At 36.2% G+C, this 26505-nt stretch overlaps 1 protein-coding gene across 3 annotated transcripts in view; it reads left to right on the top strand.

Moving 5' to 3' along the window:
* Positions 1-23697, top strand: part of HP1BP3 (heterochromatin protein 1 binding protein 3) — a 29839-nt gene extending 6142 nt beyond the window's left edge. For all 3 annotated transcript variants that reach the window (XM_054571665.1, XM_054571663.1, XM_054571664.1), the window contains 10 exons: positions 2494-2647; positions 4264-4423; positions 6688-6831; positions 8629-8709; positions 9560-9714; positions 13392-13482; positions 17828-17987; positions 19797-19908; positions 21582-21692; positions 22102-23697. In XM_054571665.1, the coding sequence (XP_054427640.1) occupies positions 2494-2647; positions 4264-4423; positions 6688-6831; positions 8629-8709; positions 9560-9714; positions 13392-13482; positions 17828-17987; positions 19797-19908; positions 21582-21692; positions 22102-22396 (1463 nt within the window). In that variant the 3' untranslated portion in view covers positions 22397-23697. The remainder of the gene's footprint in view (positions 1-2493; positions 2648-4263; positions 4424-6687; positions 6832-8628; positions 8710-9559; positions 9715-13391; positions 13483-17827; positions 17988-19796; positions 19909-21581; positions 21693-22101) is intronic.
* The last annotated feature ends 2808 nt before the right edge of the window (positions 23698-26505 follow it).

The following is a 26505-nucleotide window of genomic DNA, read 5'->3' as shown; positions in this document are numbered from 1 at the left end:
GAGAGAAGTGGTACCTGTTGGTATGTCATTTCCAGACCATGTAGGCAAAATAAGGGTTTTATTTTGTCTCTAAAGATTTTTAGAAGGTGATAATCTCATGTTCTTGGAATTAAAACCAGAAAAAAATGGAGAGAACAGAAACAGTCCAAGAGTAGCTTCTGGGCATACAGTGTCACGAGGATGAAGACCAGAAGATTGAGGACTTAGGCCTTCAAAAATGGATGGTGGAAAGCCCACCCAGAAGTCATCAGGAGGCCTTAAGGAAGTAAATGGGTGATCAAAACATTGGTTTATAACTTTGGTATTGGTGGAGAGAAGGTTGGGCACACAGAGGAGGGAACGTAATGAATTGAGAAAAATGTAGCACCATCAACCTGTTCCTTCCTGCACAGTGTCTCTAACCACATCCTCTCCTTTTCCTTGCGTTTCTTTTTTCTTCTTATAACCTTTTTCTTTCCTTATTTTTTTCCTTTTCTGCTTTCTTGCACTTTATCTCAGGTTTTCCAGGGTGAACACGTGGTTCTGTCCCTGTCGTGGCTTTTAGAACCAAGTATTTGCTGACCAGCATAGATTAGAAATTTAAAATATATATATCCGTGTTACCTTTATCCCTTGGTTCACCAGGGTTATTATGTTTTTGAGTAATTTGTGTATCCTGGCCTAAGGCATTAGGTGACATAGGAATCAGCATATTAAAATAGTAGGTGCTGGTGAGTTGAAGATTGGTTATTTTGTCCAGCGCTAAGATAAGCCACTTAGTGGCACATCTTGGTCCACATTTAACAAAGCTGAAGCCACTAAATTAATAACAGCACCAGTTTTCAGAATACATTGCCAGAGGGTTTGGGTGTAAGGTATTAATTATAAAGGTCAACCAAGAATTTATAAAGGACCACTAAATCACTTCACAAGTTGTATGTTTATTTAATCTTCTGTTTACCCCATTAGAATATTTTGTACATGAAAATAATTAGATTTATATTTTGAATTTTATAAGCTTTTCATTTCACACAGAGGCAGACATAATAGTTTAATGAGTTGGAAATAATGTCATACATGATATATGCTCAGTATCTGTTGAGTGACTGAACCTTTATTAAGCCATCAACTGTTAAGTAATTATTCTTGAGAAAAGAATGTGAAATTAAATTTATACCTCTATTATCACAGTAAAGCCCAGTAAACTGTTTTTAGAGTCTTCATCCTTTTTGGAATAAAGCAATATGTAAATAAATAAATGTATGACTAAGTTCTTACCACACAGCCAGTTAGGTCAAATTGTTGGGGCAAAAGGTAGTGAAAAATAATCATGATGAAAAATATATCTTACAGTTATCTGTATTGCCAGATACCATTATTATAATGAAGTTCTAGCCCGAATACTTTGTGAAACAGTTCTGGAAGCAGCAGAGCAGGCTAAAGGAGGATGGGAATCACCTACATAGTACAGGTGCTAGCCTACAGTCTTCCCCTAAAATATTTTATATCATCCTAATAATAACTGTGAAGTAAGGTTAATGAGACTTGGAGATGTCAAAAAACTTGTCCTAAGATATGAAGCTGGAAAATTATAAATACTGAACCAGAATCCAGATGTTTCTGACTCAGAAACCTCAATATTGGTGAAACATGTATGGGAAGAGTTTCTGTTTACATGTAAGTCTGGTTGAAGAACATGGTCCAGGATGAGTTTACAAATGATAGGTGACCATCTTGAAATTTGTGATTTAGAAATTTAATTTGTTGAGAAACTAGAAATTTCTTCAGAATTGTGTACATGTGGTTTGGTTATAAGAAGGAAGTGGCATTTTTTAATTCTCTTATTTATGTTGAAATCCACAAAGAAGCCTTCATCATTATGCCAGTAATCCACATAATTTAAGTGACCAAACTCGAAATATGGTTTGTTTTTGTTTGTTTTTGTTTGTTTTTGTTTTGTTTTTTCCCTGATTTTTGGCACTGGAACTATTTTCTTTCAAGTCTCTGCTTAACCATTTCCTGGGGTTGTGTATTTTGTAGTAGCTGCTCAAAGAGACAAGCAACTGTGGACCTCAGTATTTCTTCTCAGATTTCTACTCTTGCCTCAGTCATTTCACTTAGAAAAGACATGTTAATTTTCTGTTACTTAAACCTTACTAGGATTTGTCTATTAAATTATGAAATGGCTGATTTCTTAATCATGAGTCTCATTATTAATATTGCAGAGTAGAATGATTGAGATACTTGATTTGGGGTGAAATAATTTTCCCTTTATGTGTAATTTCCTGATCTGAATCTTTTTCTCACATAGTTGTCTGGATAAACACCCCCTTTCATAGGCAACCTGAGTGACATAACAAGGAAAGAAAACTGCATAGTCATTTGTTCATTTTAGAATCCATTTGTTAATTGGAACATTTGGCTTATCTGTTTAATAAGATAAACTTTTACCCTTCTATTGACTCAGGCTCTAATATATCTACTTGCTGCAATTCTGCTCACCTGATTTTTTAGAACCAGACGTAAGTTCAGAGGAATCTATCTCCACTGTAGAAGAACAAGAGAATGAAACTCCACCTGCAACATCTAGTGAGACAGAACAGCCAAAGGCAGAACCTGAGATTGAAGAAAAGGAAGAAAACAAGTCCTCTGGGGAAACCAAAAAGGAGTAAGGAGTTACACCTTCTTGCTATATATAATTAAAGGCTATGTAAAAGGACTGGACCCAAGATTGTTTTAAAGTGCTATAACATTGGCTTATGTTAAATATTTGCTTTCTGATCTTTTTAGAATTACCATTTGAAATAAGTTTATGATATAGTTGTATGGCCTATTACACTGTGCAGTTTTCAGAACAATGGTTTGAATAATTTTTTTAAAACTTTATTTATTTATTTATTTTAGAGAGAGGGGAAAATAATCAATTTGTTGTTTCACTTATTGATGCATTCATTGGTTGATTCTTGTATAGGCCCTGACTGGGGATCAAACCTGCAGTGTCAGGTTATTGGATGATGCTCCAACCAGTTGAGCTACCCAGCCGGGTGAAGCATTCACATAATTTCGATCAGAAATGAAACATGATATAAAAATCTGACCTGAGAGACACTTAAATCATTTTATTCTTACCTCTGTGCCAGGAGTTGCTTTTACATGCTTATATTAGAAAGCATTTATCTATAAGATCCAGCATATATACTACCTGCTTGAGTGTGGTTACTAGGGTAATAATATGGGTGTAATAATTTATAGTTTTAATTTGAACATTTTACCTAAAACGTCATATGGTATGCTTGAGTGTGATGTTGTTAATGTTATACAATCACATGCTTATGATTTTGTAAAGAAGAGTTTGTAATAAAAAGGGGGTATTATTTGTGCCAGACCCTGTATATCAAGTCATTGCTGGAGTGACCATTAAACCTCTTTATATTTCTGATGGAAGTATTCAGTTGGAGGGTGACTTTGAAAATCTGAAAACAAAGTTTGCTGTTGATAATCTGTACAGTGTAGTGGCAATTCTTTTTTAACAAAAATTATTTTTTTTGCAAGACAGCTGGTAGCATTCATTTTATTCTTTTCGTAATTGGTCACAATAGTTAGGAATTAGTTTTTCAATAAAAGAATAACTTAGTAATAACAATACCGTCTAGCCATAATCCTCAGAGAATCTTTTATCCCGATTTCATAGGTATACATAAAGTCTTGAATTTTTAACAGCTTTTCTGTGTTTTAGGTGCATATAGTGCTGGTATTACATAGAATAATTCATGTAATGCTTTATGGCTCACAACATTGTTTTATAAACATAATTTTGTAATTATTTTAACAACCTTGTAAAGTGTTTGGTATTACAATTTTATAGCTGAGGAGGCTGGGACTCAGGTCACTTACTAGAATCATATAGTTACACATTGGGGCTAAAACTCAAACCGAAGTTCTCTGATTTCGGAGTTTGAGTTCTTTCCACTATACTAAATTGCAGCTGTTTAGTTGGAATACATTTAAAAATCCTGATTTCTTATATGTGCTGGCTGTTTATACCAGCACTAATTTATAGGATTCTTCTGTCCTGCACCTAAGAGAGAAAACACCTTTTGGTTCATTTATAGTACCATATTTTTTTAATTTGTTTTATTTAGTAAAATTTTGCTTATTTTGTGTGTCACTTTAATGTGGAAATAAAACATTAATTTTTATTTCTCCCTGATCTTTTCCTCTTTTTGACTTTATGCCTGTTTCTGGGGAGTTTATTTTACACAGTAACAATTCTTTGTTTTAAAGAGAGAAAGATCAGTCTAAAGAAAAGGAAAAGAAAGTGAAAAAAACAATACCTTCCTGGGCTACTCTTTCTGCCAGCCAGCTAGCAAGGGCCCAGAAACAAACACCGATGGCTTCCTCCCCACGTCCCAAGATGGATGCAATCCTAACTGAGGCTATTAAGGCAAGTTTTTATTTCAAGCAGTTCATCTTAGATTTACTCTGTTCATCTTTTGCTTATTTGAAAATGGCATGTTCCTGTCAGACATCAGAAATCTTACTCTGCTTCCTAAAAGAGATTTAAATAGAAGAAAGCCATTGTGAAGTTTATGTTTTTATAATATATTTGATGAGCACTGTTGTTTTATTCTTATTTACTCTAGCAAGTATTTTTAACTTATCTTTGGATTTTTGTACACAGTTTATTGGTTGAGTATAGTTTTTATTTGAAGGCTTAGCATGTTAATTCACTGACAAATATTTAAGGGCTTAACCTCTCTGTATCGGGCAGCTTTACTAGTGATACAGCCTAGGGTAAGACAAATAAGGCCCTTGCCCTTAGAAAATCTAATTGTGCCTCAGGGTAAATGAATAACATTAAGAATTTTTATTTTTAAAAAATACACAGTCTGTCCTTAGGTCCATTTTCAAATCTGAATGTCTAATAATTGTTAGAGGTTATCTTTCAAACCTGAGTTATAAGAAATCCTCTTACTTTGCTTTATAACCTAGCTGTTCCAAAATATTTGCAAAATTATCCTCCTTGCATAGCTCTATGACTGCTATAATCCATTGACTTTCATTAGCTTATGCGATCATCAGGTATGGTTTTCTTATTTTAATTCTCAAGGTTATCTTTAATTTGACCCTGCCAGGGGTTTTTTGTATCAGTTCCTCTGGTTAATTTTGCCTTGTTTATTTCCTGTGATCAAATGGTAAGAGGAGTTAAAATAGAAGCCGTAGACCCCGTCATTTCAGGGACCCTGTCCTTAGATCTGAAGAAGATAGGGGAGAGAGATACAGATCAATTTAACCAAGGGTGGTGTATGTAGGAAGGAGCAACGTGGTGATCATTCTCAGAATTAGAGAAAACAGCACTGACACAACCTGGAAAAGGGTTTGCCTTCAGACCTCTCCCTGCACTCTGTCAAGGGGGTTCTCAACTCATTAAGAAAACTTTCTTGTTCTAGATGGCTTGACTATATATAGTAAGATCTCTTTCCTTGTGTTGCCTTCCTTCAAAGAGTAGTTACAGTGAGGATGGAGAAAGGACTAAAATTTTAAAATAACAAAACAAACAGTACAATCAGGCCTGAAGAATAGTTTGAACATGATTCATATGTATTCCATGCAGTGTAACATATACGATTTCAGACCACTGATACAATTTTCTGAATCAAACAAGAGTCTTGATGTCTACTTCCATCTCATTTTTGTGTTACAGAATTCTTTTTTTGCTTGTTTTCTTTTGTGTGTGTTTTTTTAAAATAAGATCAGGAACAAGCAATAGTTTGTAATAAGTCAGAGACATTTACTTGAAGTAAATGGAACCATATAAACTTGTACAACTTGTTTTGTGTTGTACAGCCTTTTCTGGTCCATCTATCTCTGAGATAGATCTTTTTGTGATTGTCAAAGTGTATAAAATAACACGTAACCAAATCTTTATTTAATGAAAATGAGTATGTGCTACATTCAGCTTATAGACAATGGCAACACAAAATTGGTGGGCTAGCCCATGAGACGAATAACAGATGCTGTTTGTGTGCTTCAAAATGTAAAGCATTTGAAAAAATTTGCTGCCTTTGTGACATAATCTTCCATAGACATTAGTCAAATGGAATATAGATAAACAGAATGGAAATAGAGGAGGAGGGCACTTCACTTTGGAGTTAACAGGATGGGATGCCCTGTTGTTATCCAAAACTCCCCTTTGAGACTATGCTACCTGTATCCAGTTTTATATCATTTATTCAGAATATCTTTGCTTATGTTCTCTGTTGACATTCACACAAAGCTGCAGAGAAATACTGGTCCTGGTGTGCCAAAACTCATTCCATAAAATGGGCCAGACCTGTGATCCAGCATTCTGCTTTCCTCATTTATAGCTCAGGCTCTGTCTTCTAGGTACAGAACAGAATTAAAATAGAAAGAAGTTCCTTATTAACACACAGAATGTTATTCATGTGTTATATCTTCTCTTTGGTATTTTGAACAATTTCAAATTATTGTTGCAGAAATAATGTTAACTCTTCATTTCTCCACAGCCATGATGAACTGAGCTTAGCTGAAGTACTGTTTACTCTCTTACACCATTCTCTACCCAATATTAAGTTCACTTCCAAAATAATTTATTTTGAAAACAAGTGTCACATTCTCTGTCCATTGCAAAAAAAAACCCCAGCTAGTTTAAAGTAATGTGTATGGTTTGGTAAATCTGTTTTCTAGGCATGCTTCCAGAAGAGCGGTGCATCAGTTGTTGCCATTCGAAAATATATTATTCATAAGTACCCTTCTCTGGAGCTGGAGAGAAGGGGCTACCTCCTTAAACAAGCACTGAAAAGAGAATTAAATAGAGGAGTCATCAAACAGGTATTAAATAATTGTTGGTAATAAGATCATTCCAACGTGTAAGTCCTTATTTAGTAACATTTAAGCTCTTTGCGTCTTTTTTGTGAAGAATAAGTTAACATGATGAAATGCTTAACCTAGTTTTATTATCTGAGACTAGGTTTCAGAATCACTGCCTGTTACCTTTTATAACAATTCTAGAGAGCAGAAGCAATAGGATAGCTAGTGTAATTACTTTCTGGCTGCTTGTACTTTTAATTGGATGGGTGGATTTGGGGGGCTGCTTGTCCTTGAGATCATACAGTGCTGAAGATGAGAAGTGGGGTTAAGGAATCCTATCATTGCAATAGCAGAAATGATCATTGCTTTTGTCTTAGGTCTTAAAGCCTTGCTTATGTGACTAGACTTGTTTCCCTTATAAATTAGCTCTGTAAATAGGTTCACCTTTACTTAACAGTATCTAAAACTATTAAAGCTTGTTAGGAGCAAAAGAGAAGCCTGAGTAAACTGAGACTAGTACTAAAACCAATATTGATTTCAGGAATAAATCTGTGTTACTTTGCATAGTACATCAAAATACTGCTTAGAACCATGAAAATCTAAAGCTAAGATGGACCGTATCTTATCTAAACCTCTTCAGAAGTTCAGAGGGATGAAGTAACTACCAAGGTCCCATGGGAGTGACGAAGGTGGTTCTAAGGACCCAGTTCACTGCATTCCCGCAGTCCTCTTGCCTTTCTTCTGTACCTTTCTGCATAGTTTGATTAATGTAGAAATCTCTGCCTCTCAGGCATTTAAACTTTGTTTAGAACCTTTTAGCAAGTACTTAATTATGCAAGTGTATGTTGAGTGTCTCCCTGTTCCAGGTGCTTGGAGGTCCGTCAGTGAGGAAAAACAGGTTCCTGCTGTGTGGAGCTTATATTGTACGATAGCTTGTTCAGAATGTTGTAAAACTGGTATCTAAGTGGCCTTTAAAATCATCATTGATTAAAAGATACTATCCAACCAATGTGATTAGAACAAACACCTGTCGTATGCCGTAGTGTATGTCAGCACAATTTATGAGCTGGCTTTATGTTTTTCTTTATGAAAATATGGTTTGTGACTTATTCTTGCCTCATAGCCTCCCCCTCCATTTGATGCTTAAACATTTTATAAGCTAGACGCATTTCAGCTGGATTGCTATATTCATAGCAGTGTAGGTAAAGCTGAAGTGTCGGGGGCTCGGGTTAATGTAAATCAACGTTAAAGTTCCATGAAAGTGCTTTTGTAAACTGGAAATATGTGGTATGACGTACATAACCTTTCCCACGTGCAGGAATAATCTCTAATGCGCAAGCTGTGGTAAGCATTGTGGCCTAAGATCAGCTAGGCTGTAAACTTCTGCCAATTAGCTATCTTCCTTTCAAGATACTTTTTTTTTCCCATTTTCCCTAAGAGATGATATCCCTTCCTTCCATGAGGCTTTAATTTTTATTTTTTGAAAGTTTGTACTAGACTGTTTAATCTGAGCATTCTTCCCCAATTTTGCAGACAAGGAAACAAAAGCTCAGAGGCCTTATAGGGTTGTCCATTATTGAATAGCTAGGTGGTACCATACATAGGATTCAATCCCAGGTCTTAAACAAACAAAAAAACCCAATGGATTAGTTTGTTTGTTTGTTTGTTTTCCTCTGACAAGTTGAACAGCATTTTACATTAGTTCTTGTATCACTGTGCCCTGAAATTTGCTTAATCTGGTATAAAGTTATAATATGAATACCAGAATAATTTAAAATAAAAATATCGGTTATTGTAACTAAAATTAATTTACTTTAGGTAAAAGGGAAAGGTGCTTCTGGGAGTTTTGTTGTGGTCCAGAAATCAAGAAAAACCCCTCAGAAATCCAGAAACAGAAAGGTAAGAAGTCTATACCACACTATAATTGTATGCTATGATACTCTTACTACTTACTCAAAATAGCAACTTTATGCCAGGCACTGTGTCAGGTTGGCCTTTCTGCTAAGTCCTAGAGAGATTACAAGTAATTTGCTCATTATTGCCCAGCTAGTGAATACAACAGACAGTGTGCAGTCTCAGGTACTCCAACCCCAGAGTCTGTGGGCCTACCTACCCTGTTAAGTTATGGGAAGCTGAATGGAATTAAGCTACTTCTTGTGAAATATTTTTTAAACTAGAATTGGCAAACAGGCACATTCTCACTCAATATTATACCCCAAACCTATATCCAGAGCCAGTTTTTCTTCTCTTTTTTTTATAAATACTAACTCTCCTCCTCTCCAAGATATATAATTTCATTTATGGAAATAGACAATAATAAAGTGAACTATCTAGTATTTCCCTTATGTCAGTAAATGAAATCATGAATGTTTGTCACATCTTTGTTTTAACAACTCTGAAGATTTTGCACTTTATTTCATAAAACTGGCCAACACTTTCAAAACGAACTTCTCTGCACTTCTCTTCGATGCTCCATGATGCTTTTCATTTTCGTATTGAAGGTTACAAATGAATTAAGACCTTTATCTGTCAGTGCTTTTTATTTAACTCAATCTGAAATTTTTATCTTAAATTGCCATACAACTAACATTAAACCACTACGATGTGATTTGTTTGAATGTGAAGTGATAGTTTTGTGTTGGTTAGTTGATTTGACAACCAACTTAGAAAAGCCTTTGAGTGGAATATAGAAGCATTTGACCAGAAAAGCTCTATATTTTCTTATGATAATTTTGATACTACATTTCAGAACAGGAGCTCTGCAGTGGATCCAGAACCACAAGTAAAATTGGAGGATATCCTCCCACTGGCCTTTACTCGCCTTTGTGAACCTAAAGAAGCTTCCTACAGTCTCATCAGAAAATATGTGTCTCAGTATTACCCTAAACTTAGAGTGGACATCAGGTATGATGTGTTGGCACAGACATCTGTTATTCTAGCCCGTTTTCATGAGAAAGGAGAAAGATTAAATATTCAGCAGGGATTACTTACAGCTGAGCTAGAAATAAAACCTTTTTTGTGGGTTTAATTTTTTTGTCCTATTATGTGTTCTTTTCATATCTCTATATACAGTTCTTTTTGAAACTCAAACTACTTGTTAACTTTTGTAAGACCCTAACACAGTAATGCTTCCATGATGTCAGCTGCTAAAATATTCAGCATTAAACTCGTATGTCCTCTCATCCGCTCATTATTTTTAAATTATTTTTTCTAATTTTTTAAATTGTGGTAAAGTACACATAAATACAAATTTTACTATCTTAACCATTTTTAAATGTACAGTATTTAATGGTATTAAATGCATTCATACTGTGCTACCATCACCACCATCCATCTCCAGAACTCTTTTTGTCTTTTAAAACTGTGGCTTGGTATCCGTTAAACTAGAACTCTTCATTTTCTCTTTTCCTCCAGCCCCTGGTAACCACCATTCTACTTTCTGTCATTGATTTTTTTAATGCTCCACATACCTCATATAAGTGGAATCCTACAGTATTTGTCTTATGGTGGCCAGCTTGTTTCACTACGTATAATATCCTTAAGGTTCATTCATGTTTCTCGTGTGTCAGAATTTCCTTTTTAAGGCTCAGTAATACTGCATTGTGTGTATGTACTACATTTGGATTGTCTGTTCATCTTTCCGTGAACACTTGAGTTGCTTCACATTTTAGCTATGGCGAATAATGCTCCTGTGAACATTGGTATTCATGTCTCTTTTTGAGACCCTGCTTTCAATTCTTTCGGGTGGAATTGAAAATTCTAGAAGAGGAATTGCTGGATCATACGACAGTTGTATTTTTAAATTTTTGAGAAATCACTGTACTGTTTTCCACAATGGCTATACCATTTTACATTCCCACCAACAGTGCTTAAGAGTTCTAATTTCTCTGTATCCTTGCCAGTACTTGTTACTTTCTGTTTTAGTGATAGTAGCCTTTCTAATGGGTATGATGTAGTTGATGCTCATTATATTTTATTTAGGATTGGTTCTGGAGAAATGACTTAATTTTTCTGTCACTTGCCTTTTCCCCTTAAGTAAAGAATGGGCAATAGTAGTACCTGTTTCTTGGAGTTGTTGTTACCTTACTTATTCCACACATGTAAAGCATTTAGAATAGCACTTGGCACCATAGTATGTGCAGGATGGTGTGATATAGGCTAGAGAATTTTTCAGAAAAGAGCTGTGCCTGGGAGTTAACAGTAAGTTAAAGAAATGGGTGCTGGTTAGGTCTAGAAGAATGTGTATTTAGGTGGGATAAGAGTCGGGGAACAAAGGAGCTTTATGAGAAAAGGCCGGGAAAGGAGCTTCATTAGAAAATTTCAGAGACAGGAGTTGGCATTCTGTTGGAGGAACTGAAAGGAGGCTGGGTCTAACTGGATCTAGACTAACAAGGGGTGAGATCATGTCATGGAAGACCTTGAAGGTGGGGTGAGGCATTTAGATCTGACACCTTTTCTGTTAAGTAACATAATAAGGGGGGGGGTCTTTGTAGGTGAATTGACCTCATGTAAGTGGAGTGCCCTTTGAAAACAGTGTGGTGCCCAGAAGAGAGGACATGGTGGCTTGTGTACTAAGGTTATGGCAGTGATTAAGAGAGATAAGGCCAATCTGAGAAGCTTTGAAGCAGTTGGTAAATATGGATTTACATGAAGATAGGAGTGACTGAAAGAACTCCTGAGTGGGTGATGGAACTCTTTCTTAGGACAAGGTGTGTGCTAAAGTAGTAATCGGTGTTGAAGGGAACTGATTTAACTGGTACTCATGCCTGGAACATTTGAACGTTGGTTAGGAAGATTCTTTTCAGACGAGTTATTTAATAAAAGAGTAGGGTTTTTGTGTTTTACTTAAGCTATGTGATTACCCCCATAAGCAGTCTAACTTATAGAGCAACTAATAGAAATTTGGTTTCACTGTTATATTACTCCCTCAATTATGCCCCCAAAGTTCTATGCACATATGTCAACTCCAACCCTTTCCCTTCTTTAACATAATTATGTACTTATCTAAATTCCTTGAGTTTAGTGACCAGATCTGTGTGTGTGTTCCTGCATAACCATAAGAAATACTTAATAAATGTTTGTGGGATGAATGACTTGAGAGTGTGCATGTGTGTTTGTTTTGGGACATGGCATAAGTCATATTAGTCCTGAATGGAACAGTGCTGGCTTAGAAATAGTTTCATTGGGAGTTGTTTTTAGTGGGAGTTTATTCATATATGTCAGGGGTGTGCAAAATTTGATGGTATAGTTCTTCTCTACAGAATCCTGTTAGAACATGAGGGATTCCTTCTACTCTTCTTTCCCAAGCATATGGATGATGTAATTAATAACTGATGTCAACTCAGGCTGTAATGCTTAGCGGTTAAAAGAATTCAAAATTTCTTCTCCAAAGAAAAATATCAAAGCTCAGTGAAGCACCTCAAATGATAATATATTGACCATAATTATTCTGCCCCTCAGTGGGCTGCCCCAATAATCTTTTCTGTCTATCCAGCAGCTAATCAGTTTCAAATGAGGCATTCTGGCCATTGGGTGCTGTTGCAGTATTCTTGAGAGGTGTGGCAAAACACATCACCAAACTTCTGGATTGTGATTAAGCCTTTCTTTAGATGTCCTGTTGTTGGCCCAGATGTATAGCTTTCCATATGAGTGTCTTGTTCCATACCACAGACCCCTTCAAGCCTTAAGTCACCTTCTTTTCTCCCTGCATGTGAGGTTCCCCAGCCTCCATTCAGACCATTGCCCCTCTACAGAACAGCTCTTGCTTCAACACTTTCTTCTTATGTTTTTCTAAAACTATCTGTTTATTTATTATTGATTGATTTGAGAGTGAAAGAGAAAGCAACACCAGTTTGTTGTCACTTACTGATGCATTCCTTGGTTGGTTCTTGTATGTGCCCTGATCTGGGATCCAACCCACAACCTTAGCGTGTCAGGACGATGTTCTAACAAACCAGCCTGCTCAGCCAGGGCTGTTTTTATTTATTCTTAATGATATTCAGCTCCTTCTTGCCTGCCATTTGGTTTTGATAACATAGAATTTATTTATTTAGTTAGTTATTTTTAAGGACAAGCCTCTTAAGCCAGAAATAACAATGTTAAAAACAATCTATTTTTCTTTCTCAGGGAATGGTATTTTATTTAGTATTTTAGATACTGGATTGTAAAAAGTGATTCAGTTGTGAGGGTTTTATTTTATTTTATTTTTTTGTTAATGTGTATATATACTTCCTAAAAATCATCGAGGAGTTTGCCTTAGAATTCTAGAGTTGGATGGAACTTTTTAAAGTTACCCATTCTTTGCTTGATTACACAGTTTGGTTGCTGTTGTGATCTGATGCTAATAAATGATAGGTTTTAGAATGCCCTGACATTTTGGAAACATGTCTATATGCACAGGTAATGACTTTGCATCTTTGAAGAAGAAGGGGTACCAGTATTTTATTACTTTATTTTCCATTTTAACAAAGTACTACATGTAAAAGAAATCAGAACTTTAGTTCAGGGATTAATCCTGGATCTATTTCTTCAAATCTTTTCTTCACTGATACATTTATCACTATTTTTTGTTTTCTCTGTAGGCCTCAACTGTTGAAGAATGCCCTGCAGAGAGCAGTAGAGAGAGGCCAGTTAGAACAAATAACTGGTAAAGGTGCTTCTGGAACATTCCAGGTTAGAGGCCAAAAAGGCTTGGTTGTAGTGAAGTGGTTCTCAAAAGTTTTGGTTTCAGGACCTCTTTATACTCTAAAAATTTATTGAGGACCCCAAGAGCTTTTTATGTGAATTATATCTATTAATTGTCATATCAGAAATTTAAACTGAAGAAATTTTTAAACATTTAATTCATTAAAAAAAAAGAAAAACCCATTACATGTTAACATTTTCATGAAAAAATAACTATATTTTTTAAAAAATGAAAAGACGGACACTGTTTATTACATTTTTGCAAAAGTCTTTAATGTCTAACTGAATACAAGACTACTGGTATTTGTTTTCAGTATATTTTAGGTTACATCTGTGAAGAAAATCCAACTCACAGAAATAGATTTAAAAGGAGGGAGTATTTTAAGATAATTCTCAAATAGTTGATATTACTCTTTGATACTGTACCCAAACTCTAGCTTTTTATTGAGGGATTATGTACATACCATACATTATACTCATTTTAAATTAAAATTTACAGTTGAGTCATTTTTATTAAATTTATAGAGTTATGCAACCTTCCCTGCGATCCAATTTTAGAACATTTGCATCCCCAAAAAAGGTCCCTCATGCCCGTTTGCAGTCCCCATTCCCATCCCTACTAATTCCCATTCCCAACCTGCTAATCTGTGTTCTGTATAAATTTGTCTTTTCTATACATTTTGTATAGACAGAATTACATAATACATGGTCTTTGTGACTGGATTCTTTCACTTAGCATACAATTTTTTTTAGTTGTATCCATGTTGCAGCATGAATCAGTACTTTTACTCCTTTTTATTGCCAAATAGTATTCCATTATATGGATCTAACATATTTTGTTTATCCATTCGTGAGTTGATGAGCATTTGGGTTACTTATATTTTTTAGCTATTATGATTAATGTTAACTGTTTATATTAATTTGCATCCAAATCTTTGTCGATATATGTCTTTATTTCACTTGGGTATATAACTAGGAGTATGGACTTGCTGCACTATACAGTAAATTTATGTTTTAAGAAACTGCCAAAGTGGCTGCATCATTTCGGTCTCACCAGCAATGTACAAGGGTTCCAGTTTCTCCATATCTTTGTCAACACTAGTTGCTGTCTCTTTTATTGTAGCCACACTATTGGTTACAACGTGGAATCTCGTGATTTTGGTTGGCATTTTTCTGGTGACTACTAATGTTGACCATTTTTTCATGTGCTTAATGGGCATTTGATTATCTTCTTTAGTAAAATGTCTGTTCAAATCCTTTGCTTATTTTTAAGGTTAGGTTATTTGTTTTATTGAATAAGAAGAGTTATATAACTAGATACAAGTTCCTCATCAGGTAGATGATTTGCATATATTTTCTCCTAGTCTATGGCCTGTGCTTTCACTTTCATAATAGTATCTTTTGAAACTCAAAAGTGATGATTTTTTTTTTTATCCTCACCCGAGGACATTTTTTCATTGCTTTTAGAGAGGAAGGGGGAGAGAGGGAGAGAGAGAAACATCGATGTGAGAGAGAAACATCGATCGGCTGCCTTCTCGTACGCGCCCTGACCGGGGATTGAACCCACGACTTGGGTATGTGCCCTGACCGGGAATCAGACTGCAACTTTTAGGTCTACCGGACAACGCTCCAACCAACTGAGCCACGCCGGCCAGGGCAAAAGTGTTGAATTTTGATGAAATCCAATTTATCATTTTTTTTAAATTGCTTATGCTGTTAGTGTCTCATCTAATACATCATCTCCTAACTTAAGGTCACAAAGATTTACTATGTTTTCTGTTAAGAGTTTCACAGTTTTAGTGCCTACATTTAGGTCTGTGATTTGTTTTGAATTAAATTTTGTTTATGGTATGAGGTAACAGTATAAATTCATGTTTTTGCATGAGGCTATCCAGTTGTCCCAGTGCCATTTATTGAAAATACTGACCTCTCCTCATTGAATTGCCTCAGCACCTTTATCAAAAATTAGTTGACCGTAAATGTGTAAGGGTTTATTTCTGGGCACTTACTTCTGTCCATTCATCTATATGTGAGTCCTTATGGCAGAATCACATTGTCTTGGTGACTGTAGCTTTGTAGTTAAGCTTGAAGTTAGTAAATACAACTCCTCTTTTTCTTTCTCAAAATAATTTTGACTGATCTGGGTTCTGTGCATTTCCATATGAATTTTAGGATCAACTTGTCAGTTTTTATGGAAAAGCCAGCCTGGATTTTAGGAGAGATTGCAGTGAATTTATAGATCATTTGTGGGAGAATTACTATTTTTACAATGTTGAGTTACAAAGGACACGATCTCTTCATTTATTTAGATTTTTAACTTCTCTCATCAGTATTTTGTAGTTTTAAGTGTTTAGGCCTTATATTTGTTAAGTTTGTTCCTAGATATTTCCATGCTATTGTGAATGGAATTTTCTTATTTTCGTTTTCAAATTGTTCATCAATAGCCTATAGAAACACAGTTGATTAATCTATTAATCTTGTGTCTTGCAGCTTTGCCGAACTTATTTACTAGTTCTAGTAGTTTTTTTGTGGGTTCCTTAGGACTCTTGTGGATTCCCTAGGATATTCCTACATATACAGGATTATGTCATCCTCAAATAAAGACCATTTTACTTTTTCCTTCCCAGTCTGGATGTCTTTTTTTGGTTGTACTGGATAGAAATTCCAGTACTATGATGAGAGCAGACATCCTTATCTGTTCGGTCTTTCACCATTAGTTAGCTGTAGGTTTTTCATACATGCCTATTACCAGGTTGAGAAAGTTCCCTTGTGTTACTGGTTTGTTGAAGTTTTTATTATGAATGGCTATTCCATTTGTTAGGTACTTTTTCTATGTTTCTTGAGATGATTATGTGGTTTTTTTGTCCCTTAATTCTTTTAATATGATGTATTAACTGATTTTTGTTGTAATTCCAAAGCTTAGTTGACATGTAGAACCTGAAATGTCAGTGAACTTCTTGTACTCTGTTACCTTAGAATCCTTTGGTCTGTCTTGAACTTTGAGTGGATCTTTTGACCATGCATAATTTTGCAATTCATTTGGAAAATAGTGGTTCACTGAATTATGCAGATTTTTTAAATTTAGCACATTTCATCAGTAACAAAATTCACATTCATTGTTCTGATGAGATCACCCACTGATCTCATCAGAACAGTATTAAGTACAAGAAGTTATCAAGCTCACAGTGATAGTTTTCCCAATTGATTTTAATAAGTTTAATTTTGTCATCGACAACAAATACTGCTAGTTGTTTTCCTTGAAGTGACAGGCTTACTTATTTTCAAGAAAATATCTACCAGATATCTAAGTCTGAATAACTATAATTTATCTGTTGTCCCCTCAAGTAAATAGGGTATTCTGTGAAAAATGCAACTAGTTAAGTTCACGGCTCAAATAGTTGCAGCTGTTTTTCCTTGAGACCATATCATTTATACAACCTGCATGCTTTATGCATTCTTCCCCATTTCAGCCTATGAAATATCAAAAAGACGTGCATTGAGGTTGAGATTTAATAAAATAATTTGTAGTACTTCATCACAAGAGTGTATCTGTAAAGAGTATAACTGCTATGTAGGTTTTGTGCCTCTGCCTGGATGTGGGGTAAGGTGGCAGCAGTTTTATCCATCAACCTTTCCACCATCTGCAAGTGTCACCACAGTGAAAAAGGCAAATCACATCTTAATGTCATTAGGAAAATGGTTTTGACCTTGCATATCCTTTGAAAGGGTCTCAGGAACCTTCCCCTGAGGTATGTGGACCACTCTTTGAGAATCACTATTGTGACTGTACTCGAGTCTGTCCTTTACCCCAAATTTTTGCTTATAGTTGTTCACCTTTGTTCCCTAGCCCTTTGTCCTTGAGCTATCCTATGTAATTTTCTATTGTATGATCCTAAATATTTACCAAACTTCTCTTTTGATATTTTCAACTATAGGGTTAAAAAGGCTATTTATTATTTTTATAATTACTCCATTTTTCAGATTCAGGACAAGGAAGTATTCTCAAGTAAAAAACATCCTAATTTATCAGGACCTAACAAGTTAACCTGATTTTGGGAGTAGAGCTGTCACTCTCTCTGAGTTAGGTTAGCCACTGTTATTTTAGGTTAGACAGAGGGGCAGATGGAAGGAGAAAATATTCATAGGAGGGTTGGGACTCCTCAGATTGAATACCTGATAAGTGGGAAGAGAAAGTCCCTAACCTGACAATTTATTGTAAAACATATCTGTGCTAATGCAGGAACTCCGACCCACCTGGTGCAGAGGAGTCTTGTCTTGACCTGCTTTGGGAGAGTGTTGTCTTGATGCTTTTCTCTTCCTCCTTGGAAAACAGCTGAAGAAATCAGGGGAGAAACCCCTCCTTGGTGGAAGCCTGATGGAATATGCAATTTTGTCTGCCATTGCTGCCATGAATGAACCGAAGACCTGCTCCACCACTGCTCTGAAGAAGTATGTCCTGGAGAACCACCCAGGGACCAATTCTAACTATCAAAGTAAGACTCAGAGGTGTATGCATTTTACTGGGATTAGGGTAGTTGGGGAAGGTACCTAGAGATCATGAGATCAGTGAAAAAGCACTAATGGCTGACTGAAAACCAAGAGGGAACAACAACTTTACAAATTTAATGTATTTACTAAAAGAGAAACAGGCATTATCAAGGCTTATTCTTAATTTACAGTGTCTACTAAAGATCAGAATTTGATTTTACTTTGCTGTAAAGACTTCTCTGATATTTTTATTGTAACTTAGATAAATCTCTACGTTCAAAACACCTCCCAAATCCCCAGCTGGGTGTCGCTCAGTAGGCTGAGTGCTGTCCTGCCTACTGAAGAGGTAACCAGATCAATTCCTGGTCATGGCACATGCCTGGATTGCAGGCCAGATCAGTTCCTGGTCATGGCACATGCCTGGATTGCAGGCCAGATCCCCAGTTGGGGGCATGTGGAAGGCAACTGATCAGTGTTTCTTGCTCTTTGTCCCTCCCTTCTCTCTCTCTAAAAATATTTTTTTAAAAAAATGTTTAACACCTCAAGTATACTGGCTTCTTGCTTATTTCTGAATGTTTACCAAAACATCTCATTTCACCTTGAAACCAAACCAGCGTGGCTCCATGGAGTGAGTGCCGGCCTGCGAACCAGGGGGGTCCCTGGTTTGATTCCCAGTCTAGGGCACTTTGATGCCTGGGTTGTTGTCCAGGTCCCCAGTAGGGGGTGCATGAGAGGCAACCGCACATCAATGTTTCCTTCTCTCTCCTCCCCCTCTAAAAATAAATAAATACAATATTTTTAAAAAATAAAAATAAAATACTGCTTAGGATATTTCTGATTGATGTAAGCCCTGTAATAGAAAATACTTTTTTCATAAAATCTGTTTACCTTGTCAGTTGTTAATTTTCTATTAGAAACCTTGCCTTAGCAGCATTATCACATACAAATTAATGAAATTGTGTATTTTCTCAGTGAACTACTACAATAGGCCCATTGGTAAAGGATAAAGAATATGGGAATAACAGAAAATGCAGACTATAATACAGTGTCCAGCGGAAATATGGCCTGCTTAAGTGTGGTTGGTAGGGTTATTATATGGGTGTAATAATTTATAGTTTTAATTTGAACATTTCACCTGAAATGTCATATGATGTGCTTGAGTGTGATGTTATGTTACAGAATTACAAGTTTATGATTTTGTAGTAAAAACGAGGTGATATTTGTGCCGGACTCTGTGTATTGTTTTAAATAAAAAGGTGATTTTGAAGTCTCAGTACTGGCTTTTAACATATATACAATGTGTATATTTTAACATTAGGAAGGAGTGCTTTCTGATTGTTTTCTTGTGTACTTTAAAAACTGGTGTTTTTAATAAACTTTTCTTTCTTGCTTAAGATATATACTGTATTTAATTGTGCAGTTGGCCCTTATAGACTACTTCATGATTTTTTATTTTGGCCAAGTGTTGGAAGATGAAATTGCTTATTAACCTTTTCAGTTTTACTGATATTGTTGCTATTTTTTAGACACTGAATCACTATAAAATGTATGAAAAGTGAGAGTTAGCCCTTTAAGAGCCATCGTATTGTTCTGGTACTCTTTGCTGATTCATAAGAAATTGGTTTTGTTTATCTTTATGAATAGTCTTCTAGATGATAATTTTTAGTGAATTGGTTAATCCTTTTGACCACAAAGGTTTCACTCAGAACATGTCAATTACTGTGTATGACAGGACATTAAATTGATGTATAAGTGATTGTGGTTGAGAGAATTAACATTTAAATAACTGTCTTCATTTTTTAATACCTTTTCAGTGCATTTGCTGAAGAAAACCCTGCAAAAATGCGAAAAAAATGGGTGGATGGAACAGATTTCTGGTAAAGGATTCAGCGGCACCTTCCAGCTCTGTTTTCCCTATTATCCCAGGTAAACAAACACCTAGCCTGTAACATGAAATATTGGTCATGGTAAGTTTAAAATCTGATTTTAGTTTACAGGCTTGGCTGATTTGCTGCTTATTACTGTAACACTGAACTGGATGTACAAAGTCTGTCCAGAAGGTATCCAGCCATGTAATCTGAAAAATAGATACATTTATTGAAGAAGATACAAGAAGCATTGTACATAAGACAATGATGCCTCAGTCCCCTTCAAAGGAGACACCTTGGGACCTCACACAATTCTCCCAGTTGCTGTCAGCTGCCCCATTGTATTTTCGTGATTCTCGTCGACAGTCTGAAATCTCTACCCTTTCCAACGTGATTTTTAGTTTTTGGAAAAGCCAGAAGTCGCAGGGCGCCAAATCTGGGCTGTAGGGAGACTGAGTCACCTGGGTGATTTGATGTTTTGCCAAAAAACAGCATGAGACTTGATGTATGAGCAGATGCATTATCATGAAGAAGCTGCCCATCACCAGTTGCCTGTAACTGCAACCTTCTGAATCATCCAAATAGTTTCTGGGGAGGAATGTTCAAGCTTGATGCAAAATTTGATGCAGATTCGTTCCTCTACTTGTTCGGTCATTTTGAATGCAACGGCCACACAGTACACATGCTCACTCACTGGTGTCTACCATCCCTACTGACTAGTACAGGGAAGTTGTTGTCATTCACGTGTGTGCATTCCAGTCTACTCTCCTTGGCTACTAGTTTATATCAATGTCATGCAAACTGTTCTCAATATTAATAATGGCTGGGCTTTTTCTGGACCGACCTTGTACTTGAAAGTAAATACTACTTAAGGCAGTATTGCTTTAGAGCAAAAGGTTTCATGTAAGAACAGGAATTTTGGCTATCCTGCTAGAGCTTATTGTTAGCCCGCTGTGCCTGAAATTAAGAGAATTTTTTGAGACCATTGGCCAGTCATTTTGATGTTCATTCCATCTTTGATAATTGATAATAGAAGGAATATTATTAGTGTTTTATCTATATATATTGTATGTGTCCTGCACCAAATAGGGAGAATATTGGCAGCTTCCAAGAATCCTCATCTGCCTTTTTCATACTTTAAAGACAGGGATGTTACTTGAAATCCTGTTTAATACATACCTTATTTATTCTTTGAACCAAAAAACATTGAACATCTCCTATGGACCAAGCATTGTTCTGTGCACCTGTGCTGTAACATTTCTTATACTTTAATTTTTAGTAAGGTGTCATGACACGTACAGCTAAAGCCCTATTACTGCAGGAGTAAATGGTAGCTTTCTCGTTCTTTTTGTGCAAGCGTAGGTGTTACTGCTTGAATGCATATTATCTGAAATGTTCAAACATTAAACTTTAAATTAGTTCTTAAAGTGATACACATAAAGTGTCATAAATAAATAAGAATCGATTCTGTTGTATGGAAGGAGGAAGGGAATGAAGTATGACTTAGGACTTTTACAGATTTGTCGTAACTTTGTATGTGTTTTCAAAATAGATTAAATTGTAACCTGATATTTGTAACTAAACTTGGCATCTTTGGGGAATCTTGGAGAAAATGGGGAATAGTCAGGGAATATGCATCTAGGTTCACATTTTTCTTGTCCTGTATGGGACTTCTCTTTACCCAATCTATTTTTGTTCTGTTTTGTTTTTTGGTTTTTGTTTTTTCCATAGCCCAGGAGTTCTATTTCCAAAGAAAGAGCCAGATGATTCTCCAGATGAGGATGAAGATGAAGATGACTCATCAGAAGACTCTGAGGATGAAGAGCCTCCACCTAAGAGAAGGTGTGGATGTGTGAAAACTCTTCTAACTCAGGAACTTTCTCAAGTTCTTTGTGTAACATTTGAATTTGTCTTCTTGAACATTTAGGGGCTCTGAACTTAAGAAATGAAGCATGTGAATATGTAATTTATACTTTGGTCAATCCTGTATATTTATCCACAGTTTGTTTATTCAAAATAAAGTCCTTTTAGGAAAAAATCATGAAATTATATGTAGACTTCCATGAATTGGGTGAATTTTTTACAATTTTAGTAAATCCTTTAGTTAATAAAATAATAATAAATTACATTCCCAGTCTTAACATAGGTGACTTCTAAGTAGTCTGTTTCTTTTTTTGGTAAAGTATCTGGCCGTCTTAGCAAAGTGAATCTCAGATACTAAGTGACTCCCTTTGCTCTTTTTGGTTCATAGGTTGCAGAAGAAAACCCCAGCCAAGTCATCTTGGAAGGCTGCACCCATGAAGCAGAGAGGGTCCAAGCCTGTACCTAAAGTCTCAGCTGCCCAGCGAGGGAAGGCTAGGCCCCTGCCCAAGAAGGCCTCTCCAAAGGCCAAAACTCCTGCCAAGAAAGCCAGGCCCTCGCCTCCGGTCATCAAGAAACCTAGTGGTGGCTCTTCAAAGAAGCCTGTGGCCAGCGTAAGAAAGGAAGTGAAATTGCCTGGCAAGGGCAAGTCCACCGTGAAGAAATCTTTCAAAGCAAAAAAGTAAATTTTATAGGAAAAAAGGGTATTGTGATGAAATTTAAAATCTTATTTTCTGAGGTCAGTGTGCATTTGTTTTAGTTTTGATGCTTTTAAAATTACATTTTTCCCTCCCATCTGAACTTGTGAGGAGGGAATAGAAATGAACCAGTTTAGGAATTTGTTAGCTTTAGGCACTGTCCTTGGTGCCTGCCCCTTCCCTCCGTCATTTTAATTTCTGCGATAATTCTGGACTTTCCTGAACTGTATAACCTACACCTGTCCTTTTTCTCCCTCCACCAACCCTCCTTTTTCTTTTTTCTTTTTTTTTTTAAAATCCCTTCCAGCTTTATCTAAACAGTTGCAAAGATTTTTATATTTGTAGAAAGCATCGAGAACAGAATGCTGGTCAGGTGCTGAAAGTAAAAAGAAGGCATATAGCACTGACTGAATTGTAAAGCCTTCTGCCTGGAGACTCCAGTTATAGCTATAATAATTAATCTTATTTATAAAACCACTCCACTAACCCTTTCTCTCTCACTATAAACACAGAGACGTCTTAGCTTTGGGAATAAGCCAAAAATGTTATGATTTAATTAGATTCTGAAGATGCACGACTCCTTTGGGCCACTTTTCACATTGATCATTTCCAGGTATCTTCTCTGGCCCAGGGCATTTCATTCCCTTACCAGCAAGCACAAGTTCTCTCCACCATTTGGATTTTGGCTGAAGAGGAAATATAAAAATATATTGAATTTGTGATTTCTGGTGTCACCTGTGTTAGCAAAAACTGAAACACATAAAATCTTGATCAAATGTTTAAATATATTTTTTAATATTTGGAGCATGAGGAAATGTTGGAGAGTTACGTCATTGCTAATGTAGAAATGTTAAGTGGAAAAACAAACACTTTGCAAAAATAAACTAGATTCCAGATCCATCTGTGGGCTCTCTTCCCCTTCTTTCCACAGCACTTTCAATATCAAGCAAGTGGCTTCCTTTTTGAGGTTTTTTTTTTTTTTTTTTAAAGAAATGAAATGAAGCCCAACTACCTAACCTTTTATTTGTTTTTGTTTTAGTATCGTGAAGTTGTGTTAAATAGTACTGGCTTTCTCCTTGAGAAATATTGATTTCTGGTTACCATTTATCCTCCCTATGGCACTTGACATTTTAATTGTCTTAAACTTTTTGGTGTACATCTTCTGGCCTGAGTGCTGCCAGAAGCAAAAGCTGTTTGTTTCATTCATTCCACTTGCATTGTCTCCCGGGATCCTGTCTGCAGCCTGAAGTATGGCTGAGAAATGGACTTGAGAAAGTTGGCTTGAATTAGATTCATAATTATGTGTGATCCCATCATGAGTTAATTGGAATTTGTGTTGCATGTAAGGCAATCTTTCCTGTTGTAAATCTTCCTTTTTTTATGTACATATATTTTGAAAAATATGAATAAACATGAAATTTTAAAAGCTGCTGAACTCTAGCTTATATTTAAGAACCTTAGTATATTCTCAGAAGTAGCTAAGTGTTACTACCCTCACTTTGAATCTTTTCCACTCCTCCTAATAGTCATCATCTATTTCCTTTTTAAATACAAGCTCTAGTTTATGTACTTTTTAATTCTTACATGGATGGGAAATGATTTTTTCCAGATGTGTTGAACTTGGTTATTTACTGAATAAGGGGTTTAAAAAACCATTTTGCATTTTATTAATGTCCTTGCTTTCCAGATCATACATTTCAGTTTTTCACGTTTAATTTCAGATATATCCTTATACTAGAAGAATAATACATCACTGAAACCTAATTCTAGAAAGGAATTCTAATTTCTGTTAAGCTATTTGGCAGGTAATAATTCTGATAATAGGGTGTTAGGTACCTGTGCTTAGAATTCTCTGCTCTTCGGGAATCAAAAGTAGGATTTTAGTTGGTTTCTCTCTTTTATGATGTTGCTTTTTAAAGATGTCCTGAACAAGCCACCTGGTGACTACATTGTCCATCAAGTGCTTCAGCGCAGTGTGAGAAGCTTACATTATTTAAGGTCCCTTCCAACTCTGACATTCTGTTAACTTCACAAAGTTCTCGTAAGGACAGAACCATCCTGGCTTAAGCATTGTGTGCAGAGAAGGGACAGGAGGGCCAGTGCACTCTTCCAGTGGAAAGGGCCAGCTGTCAGGTGAGTGCACATTAATTCACTTATGCTGCGATAGAGAAATGTTTGGTATTGGTCCCCTCCAGGCACTCTAAAGGGGCAGAATACATAATTTTTACTTTCCTACTATAGAAAGGAAGACAGAAAACCCAAGAGATAATCCCAGCAATTTCTAGTACAGATCAGTGGCTTCGGTACTTGCCCTTAGTGGCTTAGCTCAATTACAGTGTTTCGTGAGCTCTTATAACACCTACAGACCATCTTAGATGAATGCATCTTAGTGCTGGAAGAGAGACCATCGGCCTCTTAACCTGCAAGATGAGGAAGAAGGGGTAATTTGTAGAAAACATGGAGACCTTTCATTATGTCTATTGGGTATAATTAAGAAGAGGAGTACGTGAAAACAAAAAGGTACAATGTTAATACCTTTGACAACTTTTCCATCATTACTGTTTTACAAAGTTTTATCAACCGTACTCTAGGTTTGCTAACCTATTCTTACATTCTCTTATACCTACTTTAGAGAACCTATGAAATTATTTTGCTTGGGTTCAGATCCTCTTGCCATCCTGATAAAATAGAAGAGGTTAAGCCAGACATATTCTTGAACTGTATTTCGCCAACTAAGAAACTTGAAAAATTTAGGAATATAGTTAACGGTTATTCATTTTGAGAGGCTGAGAAATATTTATTAATTTCTCAATAGGAAAAAATCATACTAATTATATCCATGAGAGAAGAGAAATTCTATGCCTAATGAGAAAAAGGCCATCATTAACAATCTGCTAGAGGTTCTGACAGACATGATTTCCCAGCATGCAGAGTTGCTTTTGCCTTTTCACAGTAGGACAAGATGGCCACTCAATTCTACAGAGCTGAAGCTGAAGAACCAGAACTGTTGGAGACCTGGGCTCAAGAACTAGACAAAAATTGGCGTAGAAGTCATTAGAGATCGATAAACAGTATCCCTCCTGGCAGTGATTCCTTTATTAAGAAATTCATCTCTACCACCTTTATTACTGTATTATTCCTTTCTATCATTTTCCACAGTTTTTAACTTCAATGGCGCTTTTTTTTCCTATTGGAGAAATTTCTACCTTTGATTATTTAAATTTAGTATGTTTTTGTTTAATAAGGTAGCATTTTTTTAATGATTTTATTTATTTTTTGGGGGGGGGGGAAGAGACGTCGAGGAGGAGGGAAACATTGATGAGTTGCCGCTCTTGAATGTGTCTACTAGGGACCAAGCCCACAGCCCAGGCGTGTGTGCCCTAACTGGGAATCAAACCAGCAACCTCACACTTTGTGAGAGGAAGCTCAGCCAACTGAGCCACAGCAGTCAGGGCTAAACTTAATGGTTTTAACTGTTCCTAATTTGTTCAATTCATACTTGGTACGTCGCCCTGGTTGGGTAGCTCAGTTAGAGCGTCTTCCTGGTACACCAGGGTTGTCGGTTTGATCCCCAGTCGAGGTGCATGTAGGAATCAACCAATGAATGCGTTACTAAGTGGAACAACAAATCAATGTTTCCCTTACTCTCTAGAACCAATAAAATTTTTTAGAAAATAGCTGGCATGTCAAAGGCAACTTCTCAAGCCATTATCAAAAATTGCAACACACTTTATATTGTATATAAATGTATAATTACTTGCTATTAAATCTTTCAGCAAAGAGAACTTTATGGTGCCTTGTATATGTTTGATAAAGTGTAGTTAAAAGGTTTTGTTACTTAGCCCTGGCTGGTGTGGCTCAGTGGATTGAGTGACAGCCTGAGAACCAAAGTGTCACCAATTCAGTTCCCACTCAGGGCACATGCCTGGGTTGTGGGTCCCTGGTAGGGGGCATGCGAGAGGCAACCACGCATTGCTGTTTCTCTCTACCTCATTCTCCCTCCTTTCCCCTCTCTAGAAATAAATAAAATCTTTTAAAAAGGTTTTGTTGACGTTCAGATAACAGTGATAATAATAGCTAACCCTAGGTTTCATCTG

The sequence above is a fragment of the Pteronotus mesoamericanus genome, unplaced genomic scaffold, assembly GCF_021234165.1.
Source record: "Pteronotus mesoamericanus isolate MK-2021 breed Mesoamerican mustached bat unplaced genomic scaffold, CSHL_Meso_final contig_221, whole genome shotgun sequence".
Lineage (NCBI taxonomy): Eukaryota > Metazoa > Chordata > Mammalia > Chiroptera > Mormoopidae > Pteronotus > Pteronotus mesoamericanus.
This window is presented reverse-complemented; position numbering and strand designations above follow the sequence as displayed.